Source organism: Engraulis encrasicolus, unplaced genomic scaffold (assembly GCF_034702125.1).
Source record: "Engraulis encrasicolus isolate BLACKSEA-1 unplaced genomic scaffold, IST_EnEncr_1.0 scaffold_104_np1212, whole genome shotgun sequence".
NCBI lineage: Eukaryota > Metazoa > Chordata > Actinopteri > Clupeiformes > Engraulidae > Engraulis > Engraulis encrasicolus.
The window spans coordinates 27501-54072 of NW_026944515.1; the positions used below are offsets into that span (position 1 = coordinate 27501).

The 26572-nt window shown below is 41.0% G+C and overlaps 1 protein-coding gene across 1 annotated transcript in view; it reads right to left on the bottom strand.

Moving 5' to 3' along the window:
* Window positions 1–4070: 4070 nt before the first annotated feature.
* Window positions 4071–26572, bottom strand: part of LOC134441981 (uncharacterized) — a 75263-nt gene continuing 52761 nt past the window's right edge. The window contains exons 7-10 of the mRNA XM_063192355.1: window positions 26450–26565; window positions 24488–24572; window positions 4616–4782; window positions 4071–4139 (exon numbers count right to left, since the gene is read on the bottom strand). Coding sequence (XP_063048425.1) covers window positions 4071–4139; window positions 4616–4782; window positions 24488–24572; window positions 26450–26565 — 437 coding nt within the window. The remainder of the gene's footprint in view (window positions 4140–4615; window positions 4783–24487; window positions 24573–26449; window positions 26566–26572) is intronic.

The window sequence follows — 26572 nt, forward strand, 5'->3', positions numbered from 1 at the left end:
GAAGGGCTGTATGCTTGTGTCGTCCGTCCGGACAGGCGGGTGTGCATGTTGAATGACCCACAGGAGCAACATTTGCCAATTATAGGGGCCTCACAACAGCCTCACTGATGCTCTAGATTCTAACCTAAACCCAGGGTAGAGTGTGTGTGTAAATGTGGTGTGGACTCTGTGCAGGAGGGTCATTGTGTCTCCAGAGATGCTGTAGAAGGCCAGAGTTCCTGCCCTGTGATCCACATACACTCCTATTCTGGAGCTGGCCACTAGAGGGAGTTCAGTCTCTTTATTATTGTGCCAGAAAGAGGAGCTGGAGCTGTAGAGAACCAGAGTCCAGGACTGATCATTATATCCAAACCTACACTCATTACCCCCTTTCCTGCTGATGCTTTTATATGACACTGCTATACTAACCCCCTCACCTCTCCACTCAACCTCCCAGTAGCAGCGTACAGACACACCCTCTCCACACAGCACCTGATGGTAAAAATCAAATCTGTCTGGATGATCAGGATATGACTGGAAATTATATCTCCACACAACCCTCCTGTTCTCCTCTGACAGATGGAGGTGTTGATATGCTGTGTTTGGATCCAGAGTGAAGTGACGGGAATCTGATGGAGAGGAAGACAGGACACAACATTTTCACTGTTGTTAGCTGTGTGTGTGTGTCTGTCTGTGCGTGTGTGTGTGTGTGTGTGTGTGTGTGTGTGTGTGTGTGTGTGTGTGTGTGTGTGTGTGTGTGTGTGTGTGTGTGTGTGTGTGTGTGTGTGTGTGAGAGAGAGAGAGAGAGAGAGAGAGAGAGAGAGAGAGAGGGAGGGAGAGAGAGAGAGAGAGAGAGAGAGAGAGAGAGAGAGAGAGAGAGAGAGAGAGAGAGAGAGAGAGAGGATGAGAGAGAGAGAGAGAATATATAGAGAGAGTGAGTGAGTGAGTGCAGGGGGGGGGGGCATAGCTGGGGGGGGGGGGGGGGGGGGGGGTATTATCATTTTGTTATAATACACTGAATAACATTTTTTATTGTTCATCTTCCGCTAAATAATTTGATTTACTTTACTAGGTCAAGTACATTAACATTTTTTTTTTTTTTTTTTTTTTTTTTTACAAATGTTTAAACCGCTTTAGATTTACAGATTCTAATCAGAATGTGCAGGTGTCTCCCACGGGGGAGTCCCACCAAGACCCTCCCCCTCGGGCTTATAAACTCACCTTTCCAATCCCATCAGTGCTACTTTCCCAACCTATTGAACCTTTAAACAGAACAAGTGTCAACAAATTTCACGTTGTACTAATGTACAGCAGGCTATGGGACAGTGTGTCATTGAAATTTTAAGACGACCTGTCTCGCTGTGTTTTTTGCCTGTAAACATAACTTGAGTCCAGACATCCAAAGTTTCAAAAAATCATTTCAAAGAGATGCATATCGACTCTCGACACCACCGACGAACAAAACTGCATTCGTGATCGTGTTTTTATGATCATGTCCTATCGTTCTATCCTCCACTCTGCATAGAACACCTGCCCACTATTTTTCCTGGAACTTTTGCAGCCGTCCTACTACGAAGTGTAGCTCGCTCAATCGAGTCTATTTGAAGTAGCCTATTCCATGCATGCAGCACGAGTCATCTTTATCTGTCCTGCATTGCCAATTAAAAAAAACCCCGCTAACTTGCATAGTCTAAAATCAGGGATATTGTATCTAACTCGCGGGCATCGGGTCACTATGAACTTCATTAGTAGCTGCACCACTCACCTTAAAGGGACACTGTGCAGGAAATTGTCAAAAAAAGGTACTGCAACTATGCTGCTCATTGAAACTGGGCTGCCTATTGCCAAATTTGATCTTTACATGAAAGTTTACTAAGTAATGAACAAATATTTTCTAGTAGGTCCAAGTGCAGTAATTTTTGCAGCTAAAAATTGCTATTTTTGGAAATTCAAAATGGCGGACCATGGAGAAGATCCCCCTTTTCATGTATGAAAAGTGTAATTTTTCCAGTCATAATGAATACTTAGAATTTGATGCTGGTGGTAAGTATTCATGAAAAATGTAACATTAGTGAATGGGTAGCATGAATTCTGGAAATAAACAACTAAAAATCTCACACAGTGTCCCTTTAACACTTGTAGTATCCTTATCGCCAAAATGTTACAAATGAAAAGATACATTGGGGTTAGTAGGCTATTATAATACCCTGATTATAATGCACTGTATCATTTTTTTATTGTTAGTCGCCTATTCATCTTCCTCTAAATAATTGTATTTGCTTTAGTAGCCTAGGTCTACTACATTAAAAAAAATGTAAATCTTGATTAAAAAATAAAAAAATCACAAATGTTTAAACCGCTCCAGCTTCTACTCAGAATGTGCACGAGTCTCCCACCAAGACCCCGCCCCAGTGCGCGCTTCTAAACACCTCTCCCATCCCATCAGCAAGTGCTACTTTCCCAACCAATTCAAACTTTAAACAGGACAACTGTGTCAACAAATTTCACATTGTATTAATGTAGGCCTACAGCAGGCTATGCAACAGTGTGTGATGTATGGCTGTAGAAATTTTAAGACGACCAGTCTCACAGTGGTTTTGCGTAGGCCTAAACATAACTTGAGTCCAGGCGCGGTTTTGGGGCGTGTGATTGATATATTGGTAGGCTAAGCAAGAAACTGGGTAACCAAGTCAAACTATATGGTCTCCTCCAGATTAGACATTTTTGATAAAAGCGACTTAAATGGTGATTCTTGAGCTCTTCAGACAACCTCTCTGCCACTAGGCTACTCAGTCATTTTTCTACCACGCTGCGTTAGATCAAAGAAAGCTCCCGCACACTGTTCACATTTGCATGGTTTAATGCAACGTTTCGGTCTACTGACCTTCTTCAAGCAATTCAAACAAACAAATGGTTACAAGCTTAGTTTAAAATAGTTCGGTTTGTGGTGTTGGACCAATCGTGTCCCATTCCTGAATGACGTCGGTCATTCACAAGAGTGGAGCGCTCTGTCGGTGCGCTAGGCAGCTGTCAGACCTGTCAGTCTCCAGTCTGGCCAATACCTGGAATAGGAGCGCGATTTACGCGCACCAAAGATAGAGAGAGATAGAGTGAGAGCGCACTTGCGCGTTAGTGAGAGAGTTTGGGGGAGGAAAAAAAAGAATTAATTAACAGCAACAGTAAGAGAGAAAATGGAGATGGGCCTGTGGCATGTACACCTAAACATGGGCTACATCAATGTGTTATTTATGATGGGGATTAAACTATAACATAATGTTCAAATTAAACTCATCGTTAAGTCCTCTGGGCATCAGTGTCTCGAGAGTAAAAATCCAGTACGCTTCACGTCTTCTCAGTAGAAGGTCATGATCCCCTCCTCTGCGTGGCAAGTCCACCCGTTCGATTCCACAAAAGCGTAGGGTTGCGATGTCGTGCCCCTTGTCATTGAAGTGAACCGCAACTGGATAGTCCCGGTCATTTCTCCTGATGGTACTTTTGTGTTCGCTGATGCGCTGTTTCAGTTGCCTTGTTGTCTTGCCTACATACATAAGTCCACATGGGCATGTTAAAGTATAAACCACATGTGTGGAAGTACAGGTGATCATACTTTTGATTGTGAAAGTCTTGTTTGTGTGGGGATGGCGGAACGTTTGGGTTTTGTGCGTGTTATTGCACTGTGCGCAGTGGCCGCATCTGTAATTCCCTTTTGGAAGTGGGCTCAGTAATCTCTGAGATGCGCGCCTCGGTTTATAATGTGTGAAATCCGCGTGAACTAGCATGTCTCTCAAGTTCGTATCCCTCTTGTGGACAAATAGTGGCATCTCTTGCATGATGTTTTTGAGCTCGGGGTCGGATTTTAAAATGTGCCAGTGCTTTTTGAAGATTGGTCGAATGACGTGTGAGTGTGGTGAATATGAGGTGATGCATGTTACTGAGAACTTTTTTCTTTTCTTTTGCTCTTTTTGAGCAGATCCGCTCTTGGTTTTTTGAGCGCTGCCTCGTGCGCCTTTTGAACCCATTCGTTTGGGTAACCCCTTTGTAAAAAACGTCCGGCCATGTCCGCGGCTTCTTTTAAATAGTCCTCCGTGGTCTCACATATTCTTCTCAGCCTGTAGAATTGACTTTTTGGCAGGCCCCTCTTTAGTGGGGTCGGGTGGAAGCTATTGGCCAATAGAAGGGTGTTTTTATCTGTCTCTTTTCTGTATAGAGTGGTGGTCAATCTTCCGTTATCGTTAATGACCCACATGTCCAAAAAATGCACTTTTTCTTTGCTGAATTCCATGGTAAAAGTTAGGTTTTCATCGAAATTGTTCAGTTTGTTAAAAAAATCATGTAGTTCATTTATCGATCCCTGGAACACGCAGAAAATATCATCAATAAATCTGGACCAGTTAAGCAGCTTAGGGAGATGTACATTAACATCTGGATTCATCACAAAATGTTTTTCAAAAAATCCAACAAAAAGGTTGGCATAATTGGGGGCGCAGATTGAGCCCATGCTTGTGCCTGACACTTGGAGAAAAAAATCCCCATTAAACATGAAGTAGTTCTTTTTCATGACGTAAGCCGCTAAATCCACAAGAAAATGATTAGGAGGGGTCGCATCATCTCTGTCTTGTAAGTAGAATTGTAGTGCCTCCAGCCCTCCATCATGTGGTATGTTGGTATAGAGGCTTGCGATGTCGAAGGTGACTAGGATGACGTCATCGGCCAGGTTGGGCAGGTCAGCTATCTTGTTTATGAAATCTGTTGTGTCTCTGATGAATGCTGGCAACTTCTGTACGTGCTCCTTGATGTAAAAGTCTACGAATTCAGACAAGGGTGACAGCAGAGAGTCGTTCTGCGCTACTATGGGGCGGCCAGGGGGGTCGGTCAGTGATTTGTGGACTTTTGGCAAGGTGTAAAAAACTGGACGAATGGGATGTTGGCAATATAAAAAATCAAATTCAGTCTTAGTGATCCACTGGTATACCACGCTGCGTGTCATATTGTATCCTAAGGGTGGGCGATACATATCGTCTGCGAAATTATCGTGAATGTTGTTTTGACGATGAGTAATTTTGCAATATCGAGATATTTTTATGAAGTCGCTAAACTCAACAAAGCGCTGTGACAGGACTCCTCCAGACAGCGACGACAGCCAAGCCTTTGAGCCAATAGTAATGTTGTTGTGAACTGGAGAATAAGTCTGTGAACCAATGAGCAGACAGTGCTGAGGGGGGCGGGCTGCAGCGTTTTGGCAGACGGAGAGAGAGAGAGATCTCGTGTCACTCGTGCAGCGCTGCTGCTGCTGGGCAGTGGAGGAGAGTTGCTGTTATCCAAATGGTGGATTTACATGAGGAATTCAACCATTAAACCAGCCATTGCATGATGCTGAGGGTGTTTTGGAACTATGTGCTTTAATCAGCAACTGTCTGTGATTATGGAAAGCCAAATAGTTAGGAAGAGAAATAGCTTTGTCTCTGGTCTGAGAAATCGCGTTAGCATGCTAGTTAGCGAACTAAGCTAAGCAATGTTGTTCTCTACAACTAGATTGGCTGTTACTCACTACTCAAACACCCACCTGCATGTATAGATATCATAACTGCTTAGGTGGACAAGTAATGTTAAAGGGACAGTTTGGTCAATTTCAACATGCAGTTGTAATGCTCACACTACCCTGGACTTGTCAGTACCTGAGATTTTTTTTTCTTCTTCTTCAGCCGTTTCCGAGATCCTGGTCATTGTAATGGGGGCAGCTCTTTGTTTACATTTCAAAAAAACATTTTTATTTATTCCCAAAAACATCCAAAAGGTTACAAAACATCAGCAGACAACTAGCAAACAGCAGTACCTTTTGGGAAAATATTTGGAGTTGGCCTATGTTTCATTTTTTAAAAATGTAAACAAACGCTGCCCCCATTAGAATTGCTCATATCTCGGAAAGGGCTGAGCCGAAAAATGTGGCATCACCAGGTACTGACAAGTCAAGGGTAGCGTGAGCAATACAACTGCATGTTGAAATTGACCAAACTGTCCCTTTAAGTTAGACTCGCGCAGTGAGTTCAATTACAATGTGTGAAATCCAACACATGCAATTTGCAGCTGCCATAGTTAGGTTCTGCTTCCTATCTACAAATGCACTGTTTCCAGTCAAAAATGACTGTCCTCTAACAGAATCATTAGCAATACATCATAAAACTATTTTTTATTTACATGGATATGTTTTCATGACAAGTGATGAAGTATTACTTTACAGTCCAGCATATGCATATTATTAAATTCAAAAAGTGAAAGCTCTTCAGCACAGCATTTTTTCCCAACTCTCTGTCCCTCCCCAGTTAAAACACAAATGCAGCACTACTACCTCCAGTGCAGAATTGAAATTAGTCTGGAATCATGCACAAATCATAGACAGCATAAATGTGTAGCTTTGGTATACTGCCATGCTCTGTGATGTAGACATGCCATCATTTATGCAGACCTCTTGGTAACATGCAGTTTTAGGCTACATAGGCCTACAATGTTCTGCTTTACTCACCCTTCCCTGCCATGCCAAATTCCCATATTACGGTACACATTGATTCCCCCCACCCCACCCCCGAAATAGGCCCTACTTGTTTTTGCAAGTGTTTTTTGGAAATTATCGTCAAATTATCGTTATCGTGAAAATTCGAAAAATTATCGAGATAACTTTTTTTGCCCATATCGCCCACCCCTATTGTATCCTTCAGTTCACTCCACCACTTAATGCAATCCACACGTTTGCGCTGTAATACCGCCGTATCCACAGTAAATGCATCAAACAGAATGACACCACCGCAATCATCATTCCAAAAATCCGTAAAAAAGACATTAAAGGGGTATGCCACTATTTTGGGGCTTTTAAAGTTCAAACCGTTGGCCTGGGTTTATATAGGTGGTAAAGTGTCTTATTTTTCATGTAAGCCGTTGTCTTGTTTTAAGACAAGTTAAAAGAGGGAGCATGTCGCTAAGCTAGTGAAAGTCAATGGATCCGTGTAGCATGTGCTACACGGATCCATTGACTTTCACTAGCTTAGCAACATACTCCCTCTTTTAACTTGTCTTAAAGCAAGACAACGCTTAACATGAAAAATAAGACACTTTACCACCTTTATAAACCCCAGCCAACGATTTTAACTGTATTAAGCCCCAAAATAGTGGCATGCCCCAAAATAGTGGCATACCCCTTTAAGTCCGAAGTTCACAGCATCGTTCACGTTCCACAGTTTTTGTAATCCACATCACAGTCAGCAAGAAAGGGACTGTCTTCGACATTAACTTTAATAACAAAGGCAACTGGTCTGAGCCACAACTATAGGCCTAATGTAGATATGACGCCTGCTCTTCTCCACTTCCTGAATCTAGCCCTGTCAAAAGCCAATCACCGTGAGAAGCAAAAAGCTTATGGCGCTTCAAATCTGGGACTTCAGTGGCTGTTAGCCAATGAAAAAATAGATTTACTGCCATTAACTTCAATTCATTTGCTTAATTCTGCAATACCTCACCACACCATCGCAAGCATAGAGATTCTATGTCGCTACCTGGTGTCACTGTTGAGTCAGCTGACACAGTGAGCTGACAGAGCCGTTTATAGAGTGTAATGCCGTTTTTTTGCCACATATGAAAGTGAATGGTCCAGGGAGGCGCTATTTCGCACATTGCAAAATGCAAAGGCAGAAATCAGATATTTTCTCCATAAAAGTGAGGGGGACGGGTCCACGTGAATGAAAATCTGGGTACGTCATGTCCCCCCCGCTATCTGCGCCCATGTTAGAGCCCTTATAAAGACTGGACAGGGTGTGATGACGTCACGTCCCAGCGAGTATAAAACCAGTCAGAGTGTCATTAGCAACAAGATGCACGAGGTGAAATCAGCACTGATCACTAACTATGTTTGGAGGGCAGCTTCTCCTGAGCACTGGCTCACTGTCGAATATGCCACGGGTGTCCTGGCACCTTCGCGGACTGCCACGGGGTGTGCGAGATGAATTGGACAATTCTCAAGGCGAGAGCACTTACACCAACCACTATCAAAGCCCATAGCCCACAGAGCATGTATTTGGCATACAACCATGGGTGCGCGAGGGAATTGGGGATTGTCTTTAGACTGCCACATAGTCCGTGGTTATTTGCTGCACGCGAATTGCAACCAGTGTTTTATCCGTGGTGATTTAATTGCTGCTTCACAGCGCACTAAGCAGCCTCTGTGAAACGCGACGCGGCAAGAATATCACACACACACACACACACAGGCAAACACACGCAAACGGCGCATGCGCACGCACACACACACACACACACACACACACACACACACACCATCTATTTCCTCCAAGTTCGTGAGACCGGCCCAAGGGAATGACTGTCTTTTGCCTATACCAACCACAATCAAGTAGCCCATGTGAGGAAAGTATTTGGCATACGGCTTTCAACAGGCACCCTTGAGGTTGTTGAAGTTCACAATGCTGTCACAAAACATTCGTAAATGCTTAGGGAGAGGTGCGCACGAATTGCAACTAGTGCATAGTCCGTGGTGATTTGTTGCTAGCATATCAGCATATCAGTAGGCCTACCACAAAACATTAGCGTAGCCTACTATGCTGAACTTAATTTCATAACGAACGAACGGTGAAGAGATTCATAACAGCGCACTGAAGGCATAGCATATCGCCAGCAACACAAAACATTCCAGCATAATATGCTGAACTCATAGATTGTTATAACGGGGTCAGCCCAATGTTCCCACGGCCCATTGGTCCCACAGCCCATTGGTCCCACATTGCTAAGACTTTTGCGTTTTTTCAAAACTAGGCCCAATGGTCCCACAGCCCATTGGTCCCACATCACTAAGATTTTTAAATTTATTTTTAGGTCCGTTGGTCCCACAGCCCATTGGTCCCACAGTCCATTGGTCCCACATCACAAACACTTCAATGGGCTGTGGGACCAAGGGACCCACTAGTTTGACGCCCTCTCGGTACTTCACATGATAATCAAACATTTCAAACAAGCGATTTAAGGTTAGGGTTAGGTTTAGGGTTAAGGTTAGGGTTAGGTTTAGGGTTAAGGTTAGGATTAGGGTCGTATGACGTAAGCGGTAAGTACCGAAAGAGCCTTGAACTAGTGAGTCCCGTGGGACCAATGGGCCTAGAAATTCAAATAAAAAAGCAACGTGGGACCAATGGGCTGTGGGACCAATGGACTGTGGGACCAATGGGCTGTGGGACCAATGGGCCTAAAAAATGAAAAAAAGTCTTAGTGATGTGGGATCAATGGGCTGTGGGACCAATGGGTTGTGGGACCAATGGGCTGTGGGACCAGTGGGCCGTGGGACCAATGGGCTGTGGGACCAATGGGGCGTGGGAACATTGGTACGCTCCCGTTTTAACTAGCTGTACTTAATTTCAGAATTCAACGGCGAACAGTGATTTTCAATAGACCCTAAGGAATAGAGAGTAGGCTAGGGGATGCCTCTTCAATAGTAAGAATATTCTGTCCATTTGTTTTTTGAATGAAAGAGAGCGCGTCAAGCAGGTGAATCCGGCGATGCAATGAAATACGAACAAGAATTGTATAATAGTTGGACTATTCAAAGTTATTATAGCCTCTGTGAAACATGAAGTCCAAGCAAAAGCATCAGACACACGCACACACCGCTCCCCGCAATAGCTTTCCAAATCGTACGTCATTCTATCCCAATTTTAATGTCTAAAAAACATAAAGGCCTGTATATATTGTAATTCAATAGGTCTACAGCTCATCCACTGATTGATCCATGTACTCCATCATCTGACTCAAAAAAAATTATGGCGAAATTACCGGCAACATTGTCACTGCGAGCTCTCTGAGCTCTGCGCTTTTGCAGACGTTGGCAACAAAGGAAAGGGGTCACGTCTTTCAAGCTGGAAGTTAAGTTTTCAACTAGGCCTAGTTGGTGAACGAATGAATGGATCCATGCAAGTCATCTGTTAACAGGCAAATTAAATTGTATGTAATGACTAGAAAATCATATTGACAAGCTTGCGGTTATGGAATGACAGTGGTGTCAGTGAACTCGGCGACGCCCTCAACGAGCCAAAACTTATCCGTGAAACATGCAAATAAACTAGGCTACAACAAGAATTGTATAAATAGTTGGACTATTAAAAGCTATTAGCCTCTGTGAAATGCGGATCTGAGAGGGATGTAGTTCACTTGGCAACAATGTTTTCTCTGGATTTGAGATTTTAAAAGGTAGGCTATGAAAGGCAAGGCATGCTGTCTATCATATTTCTTTTATAAATGTTAAAAATGTGTCAAATAGCAACCTGTGAGCTTCAATAAGCATTTGCAAATCACAATCACTTTGCCAATAGGCCTACCACAATCACAGGTGAACTAAACAGGCCACAGCTAACCAGAGGAACATGGTACTGTAATTATAATGGAGACAGATATAATTTGGTTACAACTTCATGGTTACATTTTCTGAACAGGTCTACATCTACATGGATGACACCACATCATGACACACATATCTTATGTGTCTAAAAAGGAACTGAACTTCCTTGGCGGAGGTCTGCGCTCTCTGAGTGCATTTCTAGTTCAAGTTCAGTTCATAAATGGGGGGTTCATATGTGTATAATCTGATTGTCTGCAAGTAGCCTGGATATGACACCAGATCGTATCAAATGCAGAGTGTGCTGCAACAGAGTTGTTACAATCAAGGTAGGTTTTAAGATCAGAAAATAATGGAGCTCAATTTAATTGGCCCATGTATTAAGCTTTTAAAAATTGATTCACCATATAGCCTATCCTATCTCATCCGTTCCCCACAAAGACAATCAAGATGCCCTGTAAGAACCCAAAACGTAATAACTGCCCATAACGTAATAACTGCCCATAACGTAATAATTTGGGCCCATTTGAAACGTAATAAACCCCATAACGTAATAACTTGCCCATAACATAATAACACTTCTCTACCCATAACGTGATAACGTTCTACCCATAACTAGGGATGCAAATGATTAATTGACTTTAGATTAGTTGTCGAGCAAGATGTTGCTCGATCAAAATTTATTAATCGCGATTAATCGCTAGAGGGCGCTAGAGACTGTTGAGTAGTTCTAGTTCTAGGCCTATTCAAATCCATGGTGCGCAGATTTTATCTATTAAATCGTCATTGCAACTTCTAGAGTTCTTGTGGGTCTTTTGGAGATGTGTACTCAAATCTGTGATTATGCCAAGCCCAATGGTGTAAGTTGTTAATGTTTGAATTATGAGAAAAACGATCTTTCAAGACAGGCAAATGTCACTGCAAGCAGCATTTCACTGTATGGTTAAGCTTGCTATGTTAGCTTAGCGTGCTAACTAGCGAAATCACAAACGTAGTCATTTCAAATTGTGAGCTGTAATTTTAATCACTAACACCCTGTCAGATATCAAGACTAGTATTAGCTGAACTGGGCATGGTAATATATGACCATGCATGAAGAGGAGCACCATCTGTTCAATTTCAGGTGAATCCATGTTAGCTGTAAGTGTTGTTGTCATAGCTCCATTCATTCTCAATGGAGCCTGTTAGCTTATTAGCTCTCCTTACAGACACAGGAAATAGCTTTTTTTTTGTTCAGAAACGAACTTTGTTGACATTACTATGCATTATGGACAACAACACACCACCCAAAATATAGCATTTCTTTATTTTGAAGCGTATACAATTAAAATGCTTGTGGTAGATCATGCTGGCTGGCACACCTATATGCAGACAAGTTGAGTCTGATCACGTTTCACTCAACGTTGTCTGTCATCATATCTCAGGCAACAGCAAGGCGACATAGAGGGGGCATGGGGCTACTAGTTCACTCCTGGGTGAAACTAAGCAATGCCCCCCCAAAGGTGGTGTGGAGATGCAGTGATGTAGTCTACGTAGCAGGCTTGTACGAAATTCCGAATGGAAAGAATTTCAATTCAAAGTAATGCCATAATACGAACACTAGGTGGTGGTGTTCTATGTACTTTCAATGGGTGGGGTAGATTCATTTCAAATAAATTTAAGGTAATAGCACCACCTAGTGTTCGTATTATGGCATTATTTTGAATTGAAATTCTTTCCATTCGGAATTTCGTACAAGCCTGCTACGTAGAACGCAGGTATACGGAGTATACCCACTTCTAAATTTTAGGGATTTCAGTATACCCACTTAAAATTGATTGATCCGTTATTTTGAATGGCACAAATATATACAGTATACCCACTTCAAAAATGCTCCAATATACAGTATACCCATCATAAAAAAGTAGACTACACCACTGTGGAGATGCCATAGAAAACATGTCTGCTTTCTTTTCCTAATGCATAATTACTTGAGGAATATATAATATAATATAACATAATACAATAAAATACAATATGGGCTAAATGATCATAATGTAATTCTCATAATATAATTTAATATAACAATATAGGCCTATACTTTTTGAACTCAGTGTTTTAACTATTTAGCTGATATTTTAAAAGGCCCTATGAAATTCAGGTGAAAAAACGCAGCTTATCAATTAATCGAAAGTCGATCGATAACACTATCAACTAATGATTAATGAATTAATCGATAATTTGCATCCCTACCCATAACATAATACATTATTACGTTATGGGCACGTTATTACATTATGGGCCTTACACTAAAAAAAATCTTTGATAATGTAATAACGATGCCCATAACGTAATAACTGCGAGTAATGTAATAATGTGAGCCCATTTGAAACGTAATAAAGCCAATAGCGTCAAATAATGATGATAATGATGATATTAATATTGCTTATTGTGTTAATGTGATATAATTAAATATATATTTTTAAATTGTTTCTAAACTGAAGCAGGTTAGCTGATATGATTACTATACTAACTATCTTAAAGGTACACTGTGTAAGATTTTTAGTTGTTATTTTCAGAATTCATACTACCCATTCACTAATGTTACCTTTTTCATGAAAACGTACCACCACCATCAAATTCTAAGTATTCATTATGACTGGGAAAATGGCACTTTTCATTCATGAAAAGGGGGATCTTCTCCATGGATGGCCATTTTAAATTTCAAGAACATTTCAAGACATTTTTAGCTGCAAAAATGATGGAACATGGGCCATAGTAGAAAATATTTGTTTATTACTCAGTAAACTTTCATGTAAAGATCAAATTTGACATGAGGCAGCCCAGTTTCAATTGGCAGCATAGTTGCAGTAACTTTTTTGACCATTTCCTGCACCTTTACCTTTAAAAATGCTAATTATGGTACAAAATGAACTGATTAACTTCAAAGTAGTTAAACTAGTCTTACTCAACAAAAGTAGGTTAACAAAGATACTAATAAAGTCAATTATTTTAAGTTGTTTTATTGTATTGTCTGTTTTCAATATACTAGCTCAGAGTAGATTGTTTATGCTAAATATGCTTGCACTCAGCACACACGGCACTTTTAGCATTTTTCTGTGGGAATGCAGTCTAGTTATAACTTGGGAAATTGCATGCTTCCTTGTCCAATCGTTCCAGTGTGAAAGACCGCATGGAAACATTATACCTTTGTGCAGTTTGTACCAGTTTACCAAATTAAATTAACTCATGACAACATCTGAACATCTAATGTTATCTTATTACGATGCATTGTAAAATACATTTCCTGTAGATTTGTTTCTTTGAAATAGGCCTATATTTTACATTTCAGTTTGAAGTGGATTAAGAAAATAGATTCATTAGAATTGAGGGGGCTTCAGGGCGCTGTGGCGCAGCGCGCTAAGCCCCCTCCACATTTGGGCTTGCATGCCCATCCACGGGGGCCCCGGTTCCAGAGTCATCATAGGAAGCACAAGTCTGTGAAGAATGAGACCTCGCGGTCCAAACTCACAAAAAAGGGATGCGCACTCTTTTAGGCAACCAAGGTAAAAGGAGACAGACGGACCACAGACAAGTGCAGATTTTGTGCTAGGAGTGCTGGTTTATTTACAGTGCTCAAAAGTGCTAAACAAAACTTTCAAAAAGGCTACAAACAAAAATCAACACGAGGGTTGTTCAAACTGAAAAGATAAACTCAAAATAATCAATACAAAACTAATCGGGATTCAAAGGGTTAAATGTCCACAAACCAGTACACTCTCTCTTAGCCTCACAGCAAGCTGCTCTCCCTGCGCCGCTCTAACCCGAATGGCAAAAGCGCCGCCTATTTATGGGACTACCCATTAGTCACGTTACTCAGACATGGCGGGAGAGTAGTGCACAAATCAATTAACACAATAAAGAAATAAATCATAACAAAACTAAACATACCATAATCCTAATAACATTACAAATATTTTCAGTTATCAAAAATATATTTTCTTCTTTCCTATCTCTAGTTTGGAACCCTAACCTCAATTACCAAACACGTCATCAAACAAAAAAAATACAAAAACATTGCAACTCTCACAGCTCGGGTTTCTCGGGGGACCATTGATGGCGGGGCACACAACAGGGAAGTGAATGCGTTCAGTGTAGGTGCTATGGCGTGGGACTACAGGTGTTTGTGGTGGAAATGTTGGATGGAGCAAAACCAGCGGGTACCTCGCGGCTTGCGGAGATGTTGTGGATGAAAACTGGTGAGTACAGAAATATGTGCTGCTACATGACGGTGAAATATGAATGTGTTCAAAACGCGCTAAACCGGTATCGCGTGTAATGAACTTGCCGGGTGTCGCGTGTAGGTGTGTGCATGTGTCGGGAAATGTTTGTCAGTTAAGTGTAGGGACAACGTCGGGAACATTTGGGGAAAAGTCTAGCAAGGGGGCAACTTTTCCACAAAGTCCCTTTTCAGTTTTTGTGGGCATATCAAACAGTCCGGTCCGGTCCGACATATTTAGACCCAAAGGTTTTCACCAGGGTTACCATCACCGTGATTGTTCTCATTGTTTTTGAAAGGAGTGTTTCCTATTTTACCATTCATCCAAGCTGATGGAGGAAGAATGCCAATGCAGGTATTGTTATATACTGCTTTATCATTGTGTCATTGCATCAGGAGATAGCGGCTGATCTATCTGTTGATCCATATGAATTGGAAGGGGCACATCTCTCTGAGTTTATTGAGAAGACCTGAGAGGGATACTGAGAATGGCACAAAATGGCACATATGGGATCACTTAACTCTCCAGGGAGTATCCCAATTGTTTAATGTTACATTTGTGGTAGTGTTGAGTCTTGGTTTAGATGCCACCTTTGTAGTATCACCATCTGGTAATTTCTGTTAAGACTTCCCCAGTTTAACTGTTTGACATTTTGCTAAGGGGCGGAGTGAGCATTATGTCAGTTTAGATGGTAGTATTCACCCTCACATTCAGTCCTTCAGGAGGCAGAGATGCACAGACTGTATGGTCAGCTGCCTAATGTTCATGGTGCTGAAGCTGCCTCCTTGTCTGATGGTGACTCTGCCTATGTCCCTGATGTTGATCCTGCCTCTGTCCCTGATGGTAACCCTGCCTCTGCCCCTGATGGTGACCCTGCCTCTGTTCCTGATGGTGACCCTTCCTCTACCCCGGATGTTGACCCTGCGTCTGTCCCTGATGGTGACCCAGCCTTTGTCTCTGATGGTGACCCTGTCTCTGTCTCTGATGTTGATGATGCCTCTGTCCCTGGTGCTGAAAAACCCATGTTTCATGGCGTTCCCTATTAACCTTCAGAGGTTTTATAGAAAATTATTGGTTTTGTCCTTGAATAAGATATGGCCATGCTTGGGGCATTTAAAGCGATGGTTCGGAGTAGTTTTCTGGCTTGGTGCTGAAGCTGCCTCCTTGTCTGATGATGACTCTGCCTATGTCCCTGATGTTGATCCTGCCTCTGCCCCTGATGGCAAAGCTTTAGCAGGACAGAATATATTTGGCTTGTATTGATAATGATAAACTCCTGAACTATTTCCAAACTTCCAAATGCTTCGTTTTGTGAGTAGAGACCATATTTATACTACTGTAGAAGTTTGGTGACATGACATGTTCATTTTCTGGGGTAAGTTTGGAGATGCCCAATAGTGCTTGAGCCAAACTATTCGGAATAACCATACAATAACTCGGTAACTCTGCTAATGTTCGCCCAGGCCAGAAAACAGTTTGGGTGGAATACTGTATGGATGTCACGGTTCATGAGGGTGAATCGCTTTAATAGAGTGTCAAACCTGATCCGTCAGCTGTGCCCATGTTTCATCCAAAAATACATTTAAGAGATGCTCTTGTGGGTCATTTCACGTGAAATCAGACACTTTGGGACCCGACCGACCCGGATTTCAATCATACTTGGTGTGCCTTTTCAGTAGCAAGGTAGCACCCCAGAACTGCATTGGTTTGAATCTGACATTAATATTAAGGGAGAAACAGACTAGGAAAGGTTCACATGTGAGGGTAGGACACTATACATTCAGCCTTGAATATATCAGTCAGTGTTAGTCACAAAAAGATGCCTGTGGTGTTGTTTGAAAGCTCTTTTCTGGCTCTACATATTACACAATCACCTTGGAATACAACTACTCTCAGAATATGAATTATGATAAATTGAAAAATAAAAAATTGAATATCTAAAAAACTCATATTTTAAAATGGCCAGTTCCTTGTCCAAACGTAGCCGGCAATGTCATGAGCAGCACCTAAAATGCTGGTGTTCGGTTTGTTATTCATTTCAGAGAGAATTTGACTCACAAATATGGCATCATACAGACCACTTACTAATAATATGGTAATACCATAGTAGCATCACATGACAAAACAAAAACAAAACAAAAATGGTCAGTGGCCATGGTCCCAGGTTTCAGAAACTAAGGCAGATGTCAATTTATACACACCAAATGATGATATGTGAATGTTTGAACATTCCTTCTCTGTGTACCTGTGCCATCTTCCCTTTACCATACTTTAAAGAGATAATCAATGGCTACACTCTCATTTTGTACTCTACCAGTGCATTTGAAGCAGCAGCTGTGTCTTTTGTAGATAATGTATAAGTACGTCCCGTTGCAGTTACAGGTTCCACTACCAGAAGCACATCCTGATGATCCATGACAATCTGGTCTGAAGGGAAAAGTGAAGGATGGAGATGGCCCATGAGGATGCAGGAAGTTCAGTTTCACCTCTCCGGTGCTCGGCATACATTCCTCAGCACATGCTAGCCACCAGTTGCCATCATATACAGCTACAACATACCCTTTGATGCTTGAAAATGTAACACATTCCTTTACTGAGCTCACTCTTTCAACTCTGCCTTCTCTGAATGCTGAAAATGGCCTAACTTCCACTGTGTCCATTGACAATGGGCAGAAGCTGTGTAGTTTTTGAGTACCTGGAATAGTTCTTGCAGATTCAAACCTTTTCAACAGGTTCTCAGCTTCATGATGGTACATCTCTGTTGTGGCAAACTGGCAATGGATGTTCTTGACATTATCCTTGACTGACTCCCTTGAACCAGGAACGTTTTTAAAACTATAGTTTTGTAATTCAAGATGCAATTCAATCATTTCACTGGAACAACCAGTGCAGGCCACAATCCATCCATTTGTATGCTACTACCAAGATCAGTTGAAACTGGGAAAAAAAATCTGTTTTGTTGTTATTTCAGACTGCAACATTCATGATACAATTGCTGTACATCTGTTTCAGAAGCTCCTAATTCAGTTCCTCAGTGACACTTCATCAATGACAGAACGTCCAAAGAAGATCCTATATTTTTTCTGATGGCTGTGCTGTACAATATAAGAACCTTAAAAACACAACAAATTTGTGCCACCACGAGGCAGATTTTCACATACCTGCAGAGTGGCACTTTTTTCCACATCACATGGCAAAGGTCCATGTGATGGCGTTGGAGGGACAGTTAAATGGCTTGCTGCACGAGCAAGTCTGCAACGTCCTATTGACAATTAAATTTTAACGCCATACCAACTGTTTGAATTTGTCAAGGATAATGTCAAGAACATCCATTGCCAGTTTGCCACAACAGAGATGTACCATCATGAAGCTGAGAACCTGTTGAAAGGGTTTGAATCTGCAAGAACTATTCCAGGTACTCAAAAACTACACAGCTTCTGCCCATTGTCAATGGACACAGTGGAAGTTAGGCCATTTTCAGCATTCAGAGAAGGCAGAGTTGAAAGAGTGAGCCCAGTAAAGGAATGTGTTACATTTTCAAGCATCAAAGGGTATGTTGTAGCTGTATATGATGGCAACTGGTGGCTAGCATGTGCTGAGGAATGTATGCCGAGCACTGGAGAGGTGAAACTGAACTTCCTGCATCCTCATGGGCCATCTCCATCCTTCACTTTTCCCTTCAGACCAGATACACTTGTCATGGATCATCAGGATGTGCTTCTGGTAGTGGAACCTGTAACTGCAACGGGACGTACTTATACATTATCTACAAAAGACACAGCTGCTGCTTCAAATGCACTGGTAGAGTACAAAATGAGAGTGTAGCCATTGATTATCTCTTTAAAGTATGGTAAAGGGAAGATGGCACAGGTACACAGAGAAGGAATGTTCAAACATTCACATATCATCATTTGGTGTGTATAAATTGACATCTGCCTTAGTTTCTGAAACCTGGGACCATGGCCACTGACCATTTTTGTTTTGTTTTTGTTTTGTCATGTGATGCTACTATGGTATTACCATATTATTAGTAAGTGGTCTGTATGATGCCATATTTGTGAGTCAAATTCTCTCTGAAATGAATAACAAACCGAACACCAGCATTTTAGGTGCTGCTCATGACATTGCCGGCTACGTTTGGACAAGGAACTGGCCATTTTAAAATATGAGTTTTTTAGATATTCAATTTTTTATTTTTCAATTTATCATAATTCATATTCTGAGAGTAGTTGTATTCCAAGGTGATTGTGTAATATGTAGAGCCAGAAAAGAGCTTTCGAACAACACCACAGGCATCTTTTTGTGACTAACACTGACTGATATATTCAAGGCTGAATGTATAGTGTCCTACCCTCACATGTGAACCTTTCCTAGTCTGTTTCTCCCTTAATATTAATGTCAGATTCAAACCAATGCAGTTCTGGGGTGCTACCTTGCTACTGAAAAGGCACACCAAGTATGATTGAAATCCGGGTCGGTCGGGTCCCAAAGTGTCTGATTTCACGTGAAATGACCCTTGTGGAGAGCCTAGGACTTGAAGGCGACAGTGGAGGTGACATATCAATAAGCATCACAAAGCTGTACAAGACTGCTGGACGCAGCAGTGGTCTCTGCACACGACTGAAAGGCTTATTATGCGAGAATAGCCAATGGATGAAAGCTTGGATACTTCTTAGTCATGTAGGCTAGGAATTTACAAGATCAAAGACATTTACTGGAAAAAGTAATGTCAGTATTATGTGGATGTTATTCTTATCCTTATGTTTTTGTTGAGTAGGCCTATGCATATTTTGTTTATTTACATTTTTACATTTAAAACTTTGAGTCAGAACAAAGCAAGATCACAGCATACTCCAACTCAAACTTCAGCCATGATATTTATGGGAAGTAATGCCAATTTTGTGTTGAACAGTTTACCTAATCTAATGTTTATGTTGAGGATGCTACAGTAGCCTAAGTGTGTGTTTTTATGTTTTTGTATAACAAACAAAAGACATTTAATTTCACTATTAGTGTAGTTCATGTATGAAATTTGCAGTTCAACATTTTGCATTAAAGGAATTGAAATTGAGAATACTGTATGTGTTTGTCATTATTATAATAACTAAAAACTTGTAGTGAGACAATTTGATTGAACACGTAGGAAATGCAGAGGATAAAGATTAAAATATCCAGCCACTGCTATTTGCTGCTAGCCTGGCGAGCCAGACCCGTACAAGGGTCTGGGTGGGCTCGGAGAGAGTGTGGGCGGGATAAACGGTTGTCTATCAAAATGCCTTGGCACTCAATCCCCACACACTTCTGTGTAACGTCACAGCTGTCTTTCAGAACGTACACGCGACACGCCCCTTTGTAGGTGAAGCGGCAACTTCGAGCCGTCGTAGCAGTGAATGCGTGTGATCACCACAGCCACAAACAAGTTTCCTATTAAATCGTGTTTTCACTTACACAGTTCAAAAATGCCTCGTTTTCAACCACATGGCCCTCCTTGATCAACCAGCGAAATGTTGAGCAATTTGGGGCTTGTTAAATGGTTATATTTATGATTGTTGTCAACATGGCATGTTCGGTGTTAGCTAGCTAGCTGTATACCCATAACTAATACACGGCTGGATACCTAGCTCTGTGTAATTGACGACAGGTTGGCTAGCCGCTAGCTCGGTAGACTAGGTGTCATTCCCATCTATTTAGTAAGCTACTTAAAGACTTTCAAAGCTCCCAAATGTCTCATTTTTAATGACATGGATCTTATTAGAATTTGGGGCAGGCATATAATACAAGGCTGGATACCTAGCTCTGTGTTATTGACGACAGGTTGGCTAGCCACTAGCTTGGTAGACTAGGTGTCATTCCCATCTATTTAGTAAGCTACTCAAAGACTTTCAAAGCTCCCAAATGTCTCGTTTTTAATGGGATGTGTCTTATTATTAAATTGGGGCAGCAATTTCATTCTACACCTACAGTAGTGGTCTGACAATAGCGTGTGACTATCTGGTTCTGTAAAATGCTCAAATTAGCTTACCGAGCTAGATTAAAACATCGATTGATCAAATGGTAATGTGTTGTGATCTATTTGTGTCCGATAAGTTCATGGTGTATTTTTACATCAATCCATGTCAGCCACGAAATGTATTATCATCCAGGCTTTTTAAATTAAGTAAACACTTTTGTGCTGTACGTAGCACGGACGGCCACCATGTTTCTTCTTAGAAAGTTTCCTGTGTTTACTAGGTAGCCCGGCCCCCCTCGCGATTTGATTGGCCCTGTCATCGGATAACTTTCAGCCTCGCAAAACAACCGGGGTCCGCTAGACTCAAAAATTCAATTTGCGGTCGCTAGGGGCGTCTAGATTTCTAGGCTAATTTGCTGCAAACAATACTGGATAGAGGTCAGTGCATTGCAAATACTGAAGTCATCTGTGCTACATATACCTCTGAATAACCTGCCAGTAATGTAGGGTAATAATGTAGGCAGGCAGGAGATTTGGTGAACCGTCTCTTAAAGAGGAAATATTTAGCCATTGTTGAAGATGGATTAAAAAAAAGTAAAACAGCTATCAGAGCTTTTTTAAAGGGACACTGTGTGAGATTTTTAATTGTTTATTTCCAGAATTCCTGCTGCCCACTCACTAATGTTACCTTTTTCATGAATACTTACCACCACCATAAAATTCTAAGTATTCATTATGACATTCCGCCATTTTGAATTTCCTAAAATATCAATTTTTAGCTGCAAAAACGACTGTAATTGGACCATACTAGAAAATATTTGTTTATTACTTTGTATACTTTCATGTAAAGATGAAATTTAGCAATAGGGAGCCTAATTTCAATGAGCAGCATAGTTGCAGTACCTTTTTTGACCTTTTCCTGCACAGTGTCCCTTTAAGTTATTGTAAGGCAAATAACGTAATGACCTGCAAAATACCTCATTACGTTATTGGCAGAAGGTTATTACAATATTGGAAGAGCAATATTACGTTATTGGCTTCATTACATTTCAAATGGGCCCAAATGATTACGTTAATGGTAGTTATTACGTTATGGGCATCATTATTACATTATCAAAGTTTTTTTTTAGTGTAAGGCCCATAACGTAATAACCTGCCCATAGCGTAATAACTTATTACGTTATGGGCTTTATTACGTTTCAAATGGGCCCAAATTATTACGTTATGGGCAGTTATTACGTTATGGGCAGTTATTACGTTTTGGGTTCTTACATGCCCTGTTGATATTGTACATTTGAAACAAAATATAAAAAAATACAGTTGTCAACTGAATTGATAATGAAGTGCTGTTACATTTTAGCGTTGTAAAGAACTTGTTACAAATTACAAATTACTATTACATTTTAGCCTTGTAAAGAACTTGTTACAAATTACAATCTACATCTACCATACCACGTCAATGTTATCCATTTCTTATTAGCAGGGTGCTCAAAGATTAGCAATGGACACAGCAACCATCATTTCACTATACTATAGAGGAACTGGAGTTTACCTGCCATTAATAAAACCCACACAACTTATCAATAACGGCAAAAGCAATAGGCCTAGACAAAAGAAGAAGAAGTTGACGATGGAGAAGCTTACTAACTCAGAGATGAACTTTCTAGCTCCGAGAGATTGCTTTTAAATGTCCATGAGATATCATGAAAGAATTAGACTAAGTCTTATCTCTAACTGGTAAAATTGGTGGCGTTACAAGGCTTACTCTTGTGTTAACCTAGGCTACTTTCTTACCTGACCCACACGCAGGTCTTTCTTCAACTCCTCCATGAAAGTGCATTGCGTTTCGATTGGCATTACGTAGAACCGGGCACGGAACGGCGGACACATGCACTTTTGTTTGTAAACAAGACACTCGGGGCACACTGGCTCAGCACACCACAGAAGTGGCTAGATTTGAGGAGAAGGGGGTGACTAATTTGCGAAGTAGGCCTACTAATACTCAGCCAGACACTACGTTGCCCACAATGCAATGCGCACCGATCCAAAACCATTTCTGTCTGGTGATAGCGGCACCAGCGAGAATAGAGGAGGGAAGAACTTTCTGTTGTTGTGTTTCAAAAAAAAAACAGATGTCACTCCGTTTTGAATGGAAAACAAATTCCAACGTTCATTTTCAGTGACGTCTGCCGTTCATGACACATTATGTGAACTAATTCACGTTCAAGTTCTTTATTTAAAAATGTGTTGCGTTCAGTTCAACGTTCACGAAAAAATGAGCGTGTTCAATGAACGCGTTCTTTGGAACTCGTTCACGCACAACACTGCATTGATATAAACTTGTAATGTGGAATCAAATGAAATACATAGCACGTGGGTGTGTGTGTGTGTGTGTGTGTGTGTGTGTGTGTGTGTGTGTGTGTGTGTGTGTGTGTGTGTGTGTGTGCGCGCGCACGCGCACGCGCCTGCGCGCAAGCCCGACTCACACTGTAAGAAGTCCTCTCTGGTCACTGGTTCAGCAATAATATCATGGCCAGACAATGAGACAGAAAACATCACACTGGTCTAAATAAGTGCATCAACACCACAACATGAAAACATCACATTGGTCTAAATACAGTGAGTGCATGAACACCACAATATGAAAACATCACACTGGTCTAAATAAGTGCATCAACACCACAACATGAAAACATCACATTGGTCTAAATACAGTGAGTGCATGAACACCACAATATGAAAACATCACACTGGTCTAAATAAGTGCATCAACACCACAACATGCTCCACATTCAGTCAGAGCAATGGGGATTATACTGTATGTGAAAGGAACATCTCTCTCTCTCTCTCTCTCTCTCTCTCTCTCTCTCTCTCTCTCTCTCTCTCTCTCTCTCTCTCTCTCTCTCTCTCTCTCTCTTTGTGATTGTGATTTGATAGCAATTGTCTGTTAACATGTGTAAATCACAAATCTATCCAAAGTAGTAGGCAATAAATCAAATTTATATCACAATATCAATATTGCTGTGAAACGACATCAAATCTCATAACATTGCTTTGAAAATGTTTTTTTCATTTGTCTGTAGGCTATGCTACACACAATAAATTCCCCTCCACTTGAGCCACTGCGAGGTCAGAGCAGACTTGCTCATGCAGAACACCACTGTTTGTTTCTCTATGACTCTCCACTCACACTGTTCAAGGGAGGAAAGATTGTGAGTCGTTTGGCACAATAATTTTTGTTTTAAAAAATTGATTAAAAAAATCCTGATATCAATACTGACTGAAATAATCACGATATTGATTTTTCCCACAATCGAGCAGCCCTAGTAGACAAGCTGTTCAGAATGTAGCTGCCAGGTGGACAAAGAAGTGTGATAACATCAGTCCTATTTAGTCTCACTGAACTGGGCTGTGTTTCCCAAAAAACTCTTAAGTAGTACTTAAGCCTAAGTAGTACTTAAGTATGAGGGGCCGCCTAGTCAAAATACCAGAAATAGGTTTCACATCTTCACTAAAAGTTTATACATAAATTATTTTACCTCACACATGCACTTTAGCAAACATTTTATTTGCATGTACCAGAATAAACATTGTTTGTAGGCCAATACAATTATTCTATGTATAAACTTTTGGTTATGATACATTGTGACGTCGGGGACTGGCGACCCAAGATTCTATACTCTCTCTGCTGAGGGGGAGGCCCAAATTTGACATCATCACTAAATTACATGTAAAAAGTAAATGCTAATATACGGACACTAACACAATGTCAGATCATTTTCCAATTTTCCACACATCTTGTAATAATAATCTTGTCTAGTGATTTAAGTATTCATCATCAATGGTGGTTAACCTGCATCACCAGCTTTAACTTTTTTATTCTTTTGTTTTTAGTTACATTGTGAAAGTGCAGCTCACCTGTGGGGAGTTGGGAGTAGACGGATAGAGACATGAGCTGGTCTGTGATGTCACGTCCTCCTTGATTAGGGTCCCGTATTCGGATCTGTGGCAGAAATACAGCAGGCACTTCCTCAGGTCTCCAAATCTCTGTTCATAATGTAAAAACCCTGCCACAGTTTCCTAGCAACACAGGTGACTCTATTGGAGTACTCCGGAGTACTCTCTCAGATCAGCTGATTCAAAGCCAGTGGAATCACATTTGAGCCATTTGCAGGTTTTACTTCGATTAACATCTCGGAGCATACTACTACTCAATGGTTTTAATTCGTCATTTCCTCTTCCATCATCTCTCTCTCTCTCTCTGTTCATATCCTTCTGTGGCAATTAGAGGTGCTCCGATTGCTCGGCAGCCGATCATGATCGGCCGATAATGGCCAAAAATAGCCTGATCGGTTATCGGAAAAACATGCCGATCAAAAAACCGATCCAGAGATATTAAATTCCTCACGCAACCATTTTGCCTTTGCACCTGGCGCTGTATGTTGGTGCTGGCTCTGCACAACTGCTGCACCAAAAGAAGGCATCTTTGCTTGTCTATAACTTTTCGGAATTCCCTCCTTCATTTTCACCATTTATAATCATATCTGCATCAACAATGATCTGATTTTCCGATCCATGCGCCGTTTAGCCTACCTGACGCTTGTAGGCCTAATTTGCGAATGACTTGTCAGTCTCGCCATGTTCGCTATTTTGATACAGCCTGTATGGAAGTTGTCAGTCAGCACGCAACAACTAAACGTTTCCAAAACAAACATATCAACGGTATTGTTTTTAAAGTTGTAGCCTAATTGACCGCCAGTTCATTAGTTTGTAGTCGCTGCAACACCAAACAGCAACAGAGTGATAGTGGACGGTGAAACTCAATGAGTCTGTGCAGCGAATTCTACAATCTATGACAGTGTTACAGAGAAAGAGCGTTCCTCGCAGTGTTGTGCGTGTTGCCTGTTCTTTCAAGTGAAGTTTTTTTTCTTGTTTAGAATCTCAAGTGTTTCAGTTACAATGTAATTTGCGATTGACTACTCTGCGCCAGTTAGCCATTTTACGTTATAACCTGAGTAGTTGCCTCGGTCAGCACGGGACAACTTCACGTTGTCCGCACAAACATGTCAACGTTATTCTTTTCAAAGTTGTAACTGACAGTCAGTCGATTAGTTTGATAGTCGCTGAAGACTCAGAACGGTCGCGGAGCACTGCATCTGTGGACTGTGACAGATAGGGGAGGGGCTCTCCTCACGAGGCTGCTCATTTAAAGCGACAGGGTTTTTTTCTCGTATGTAGAAGACTATTTGAAGTAATGTTTCAGTTTCAATTCAATCTTAAATAGTTTAGTAATTATATGCAATAACTTATAAATTGATTAATACTGTAGACTTACTTGTAGGGTATATTACCAAAACTAGTCTGAAAGACCTGAAAGATAATAATAATAATAATAATAATAATAATAATAATAATAATAATAATAATAATAATAGTAGGCTAATAGCCTAATAATAGGCATACATTGTGAAAGCGGCATGTGCAAATTAAGATTGATTGGTTTATGGGCAGAAACGGTATTCAATAAGGATAATTAATAGGCTATTAAAAAAATAGGAAATAATTTCTGTGATCGGCAATGATCGGTGATCGGCAGATAAAGATTTTTGGTGATCGGTATCGGTGATCGTGCCAAAAAATGGTGATCGGAGCACCTCTAGTGGCAATAAAGACTATCCGAAGCAATAAAGACTCTAATCTATCTAAAAAACGTTGGGCATATTGCAATAAAGAATTAATAAAGACTCGAATCTACTTCAAAAATGTTGAGTATATTGCACAACTACGCAACAGAATCCTCTACAACAACATCCTAAAATCAATTGATTCAGAGAAGCAAAATAAATACTGCTTAAAATATGTGTCCTATGGCCCTCCTACCTTTTTGGGCGTGCGTTTGGGTTGGCTGGGTACTGGAGTTGGTAGCTGTGGCAGAAGAAGTACCTCTGGCTGGGGGGACATGAGGACCGTGGCAGGGCTGGAAGCTTCTGCAGCCACTGCAAC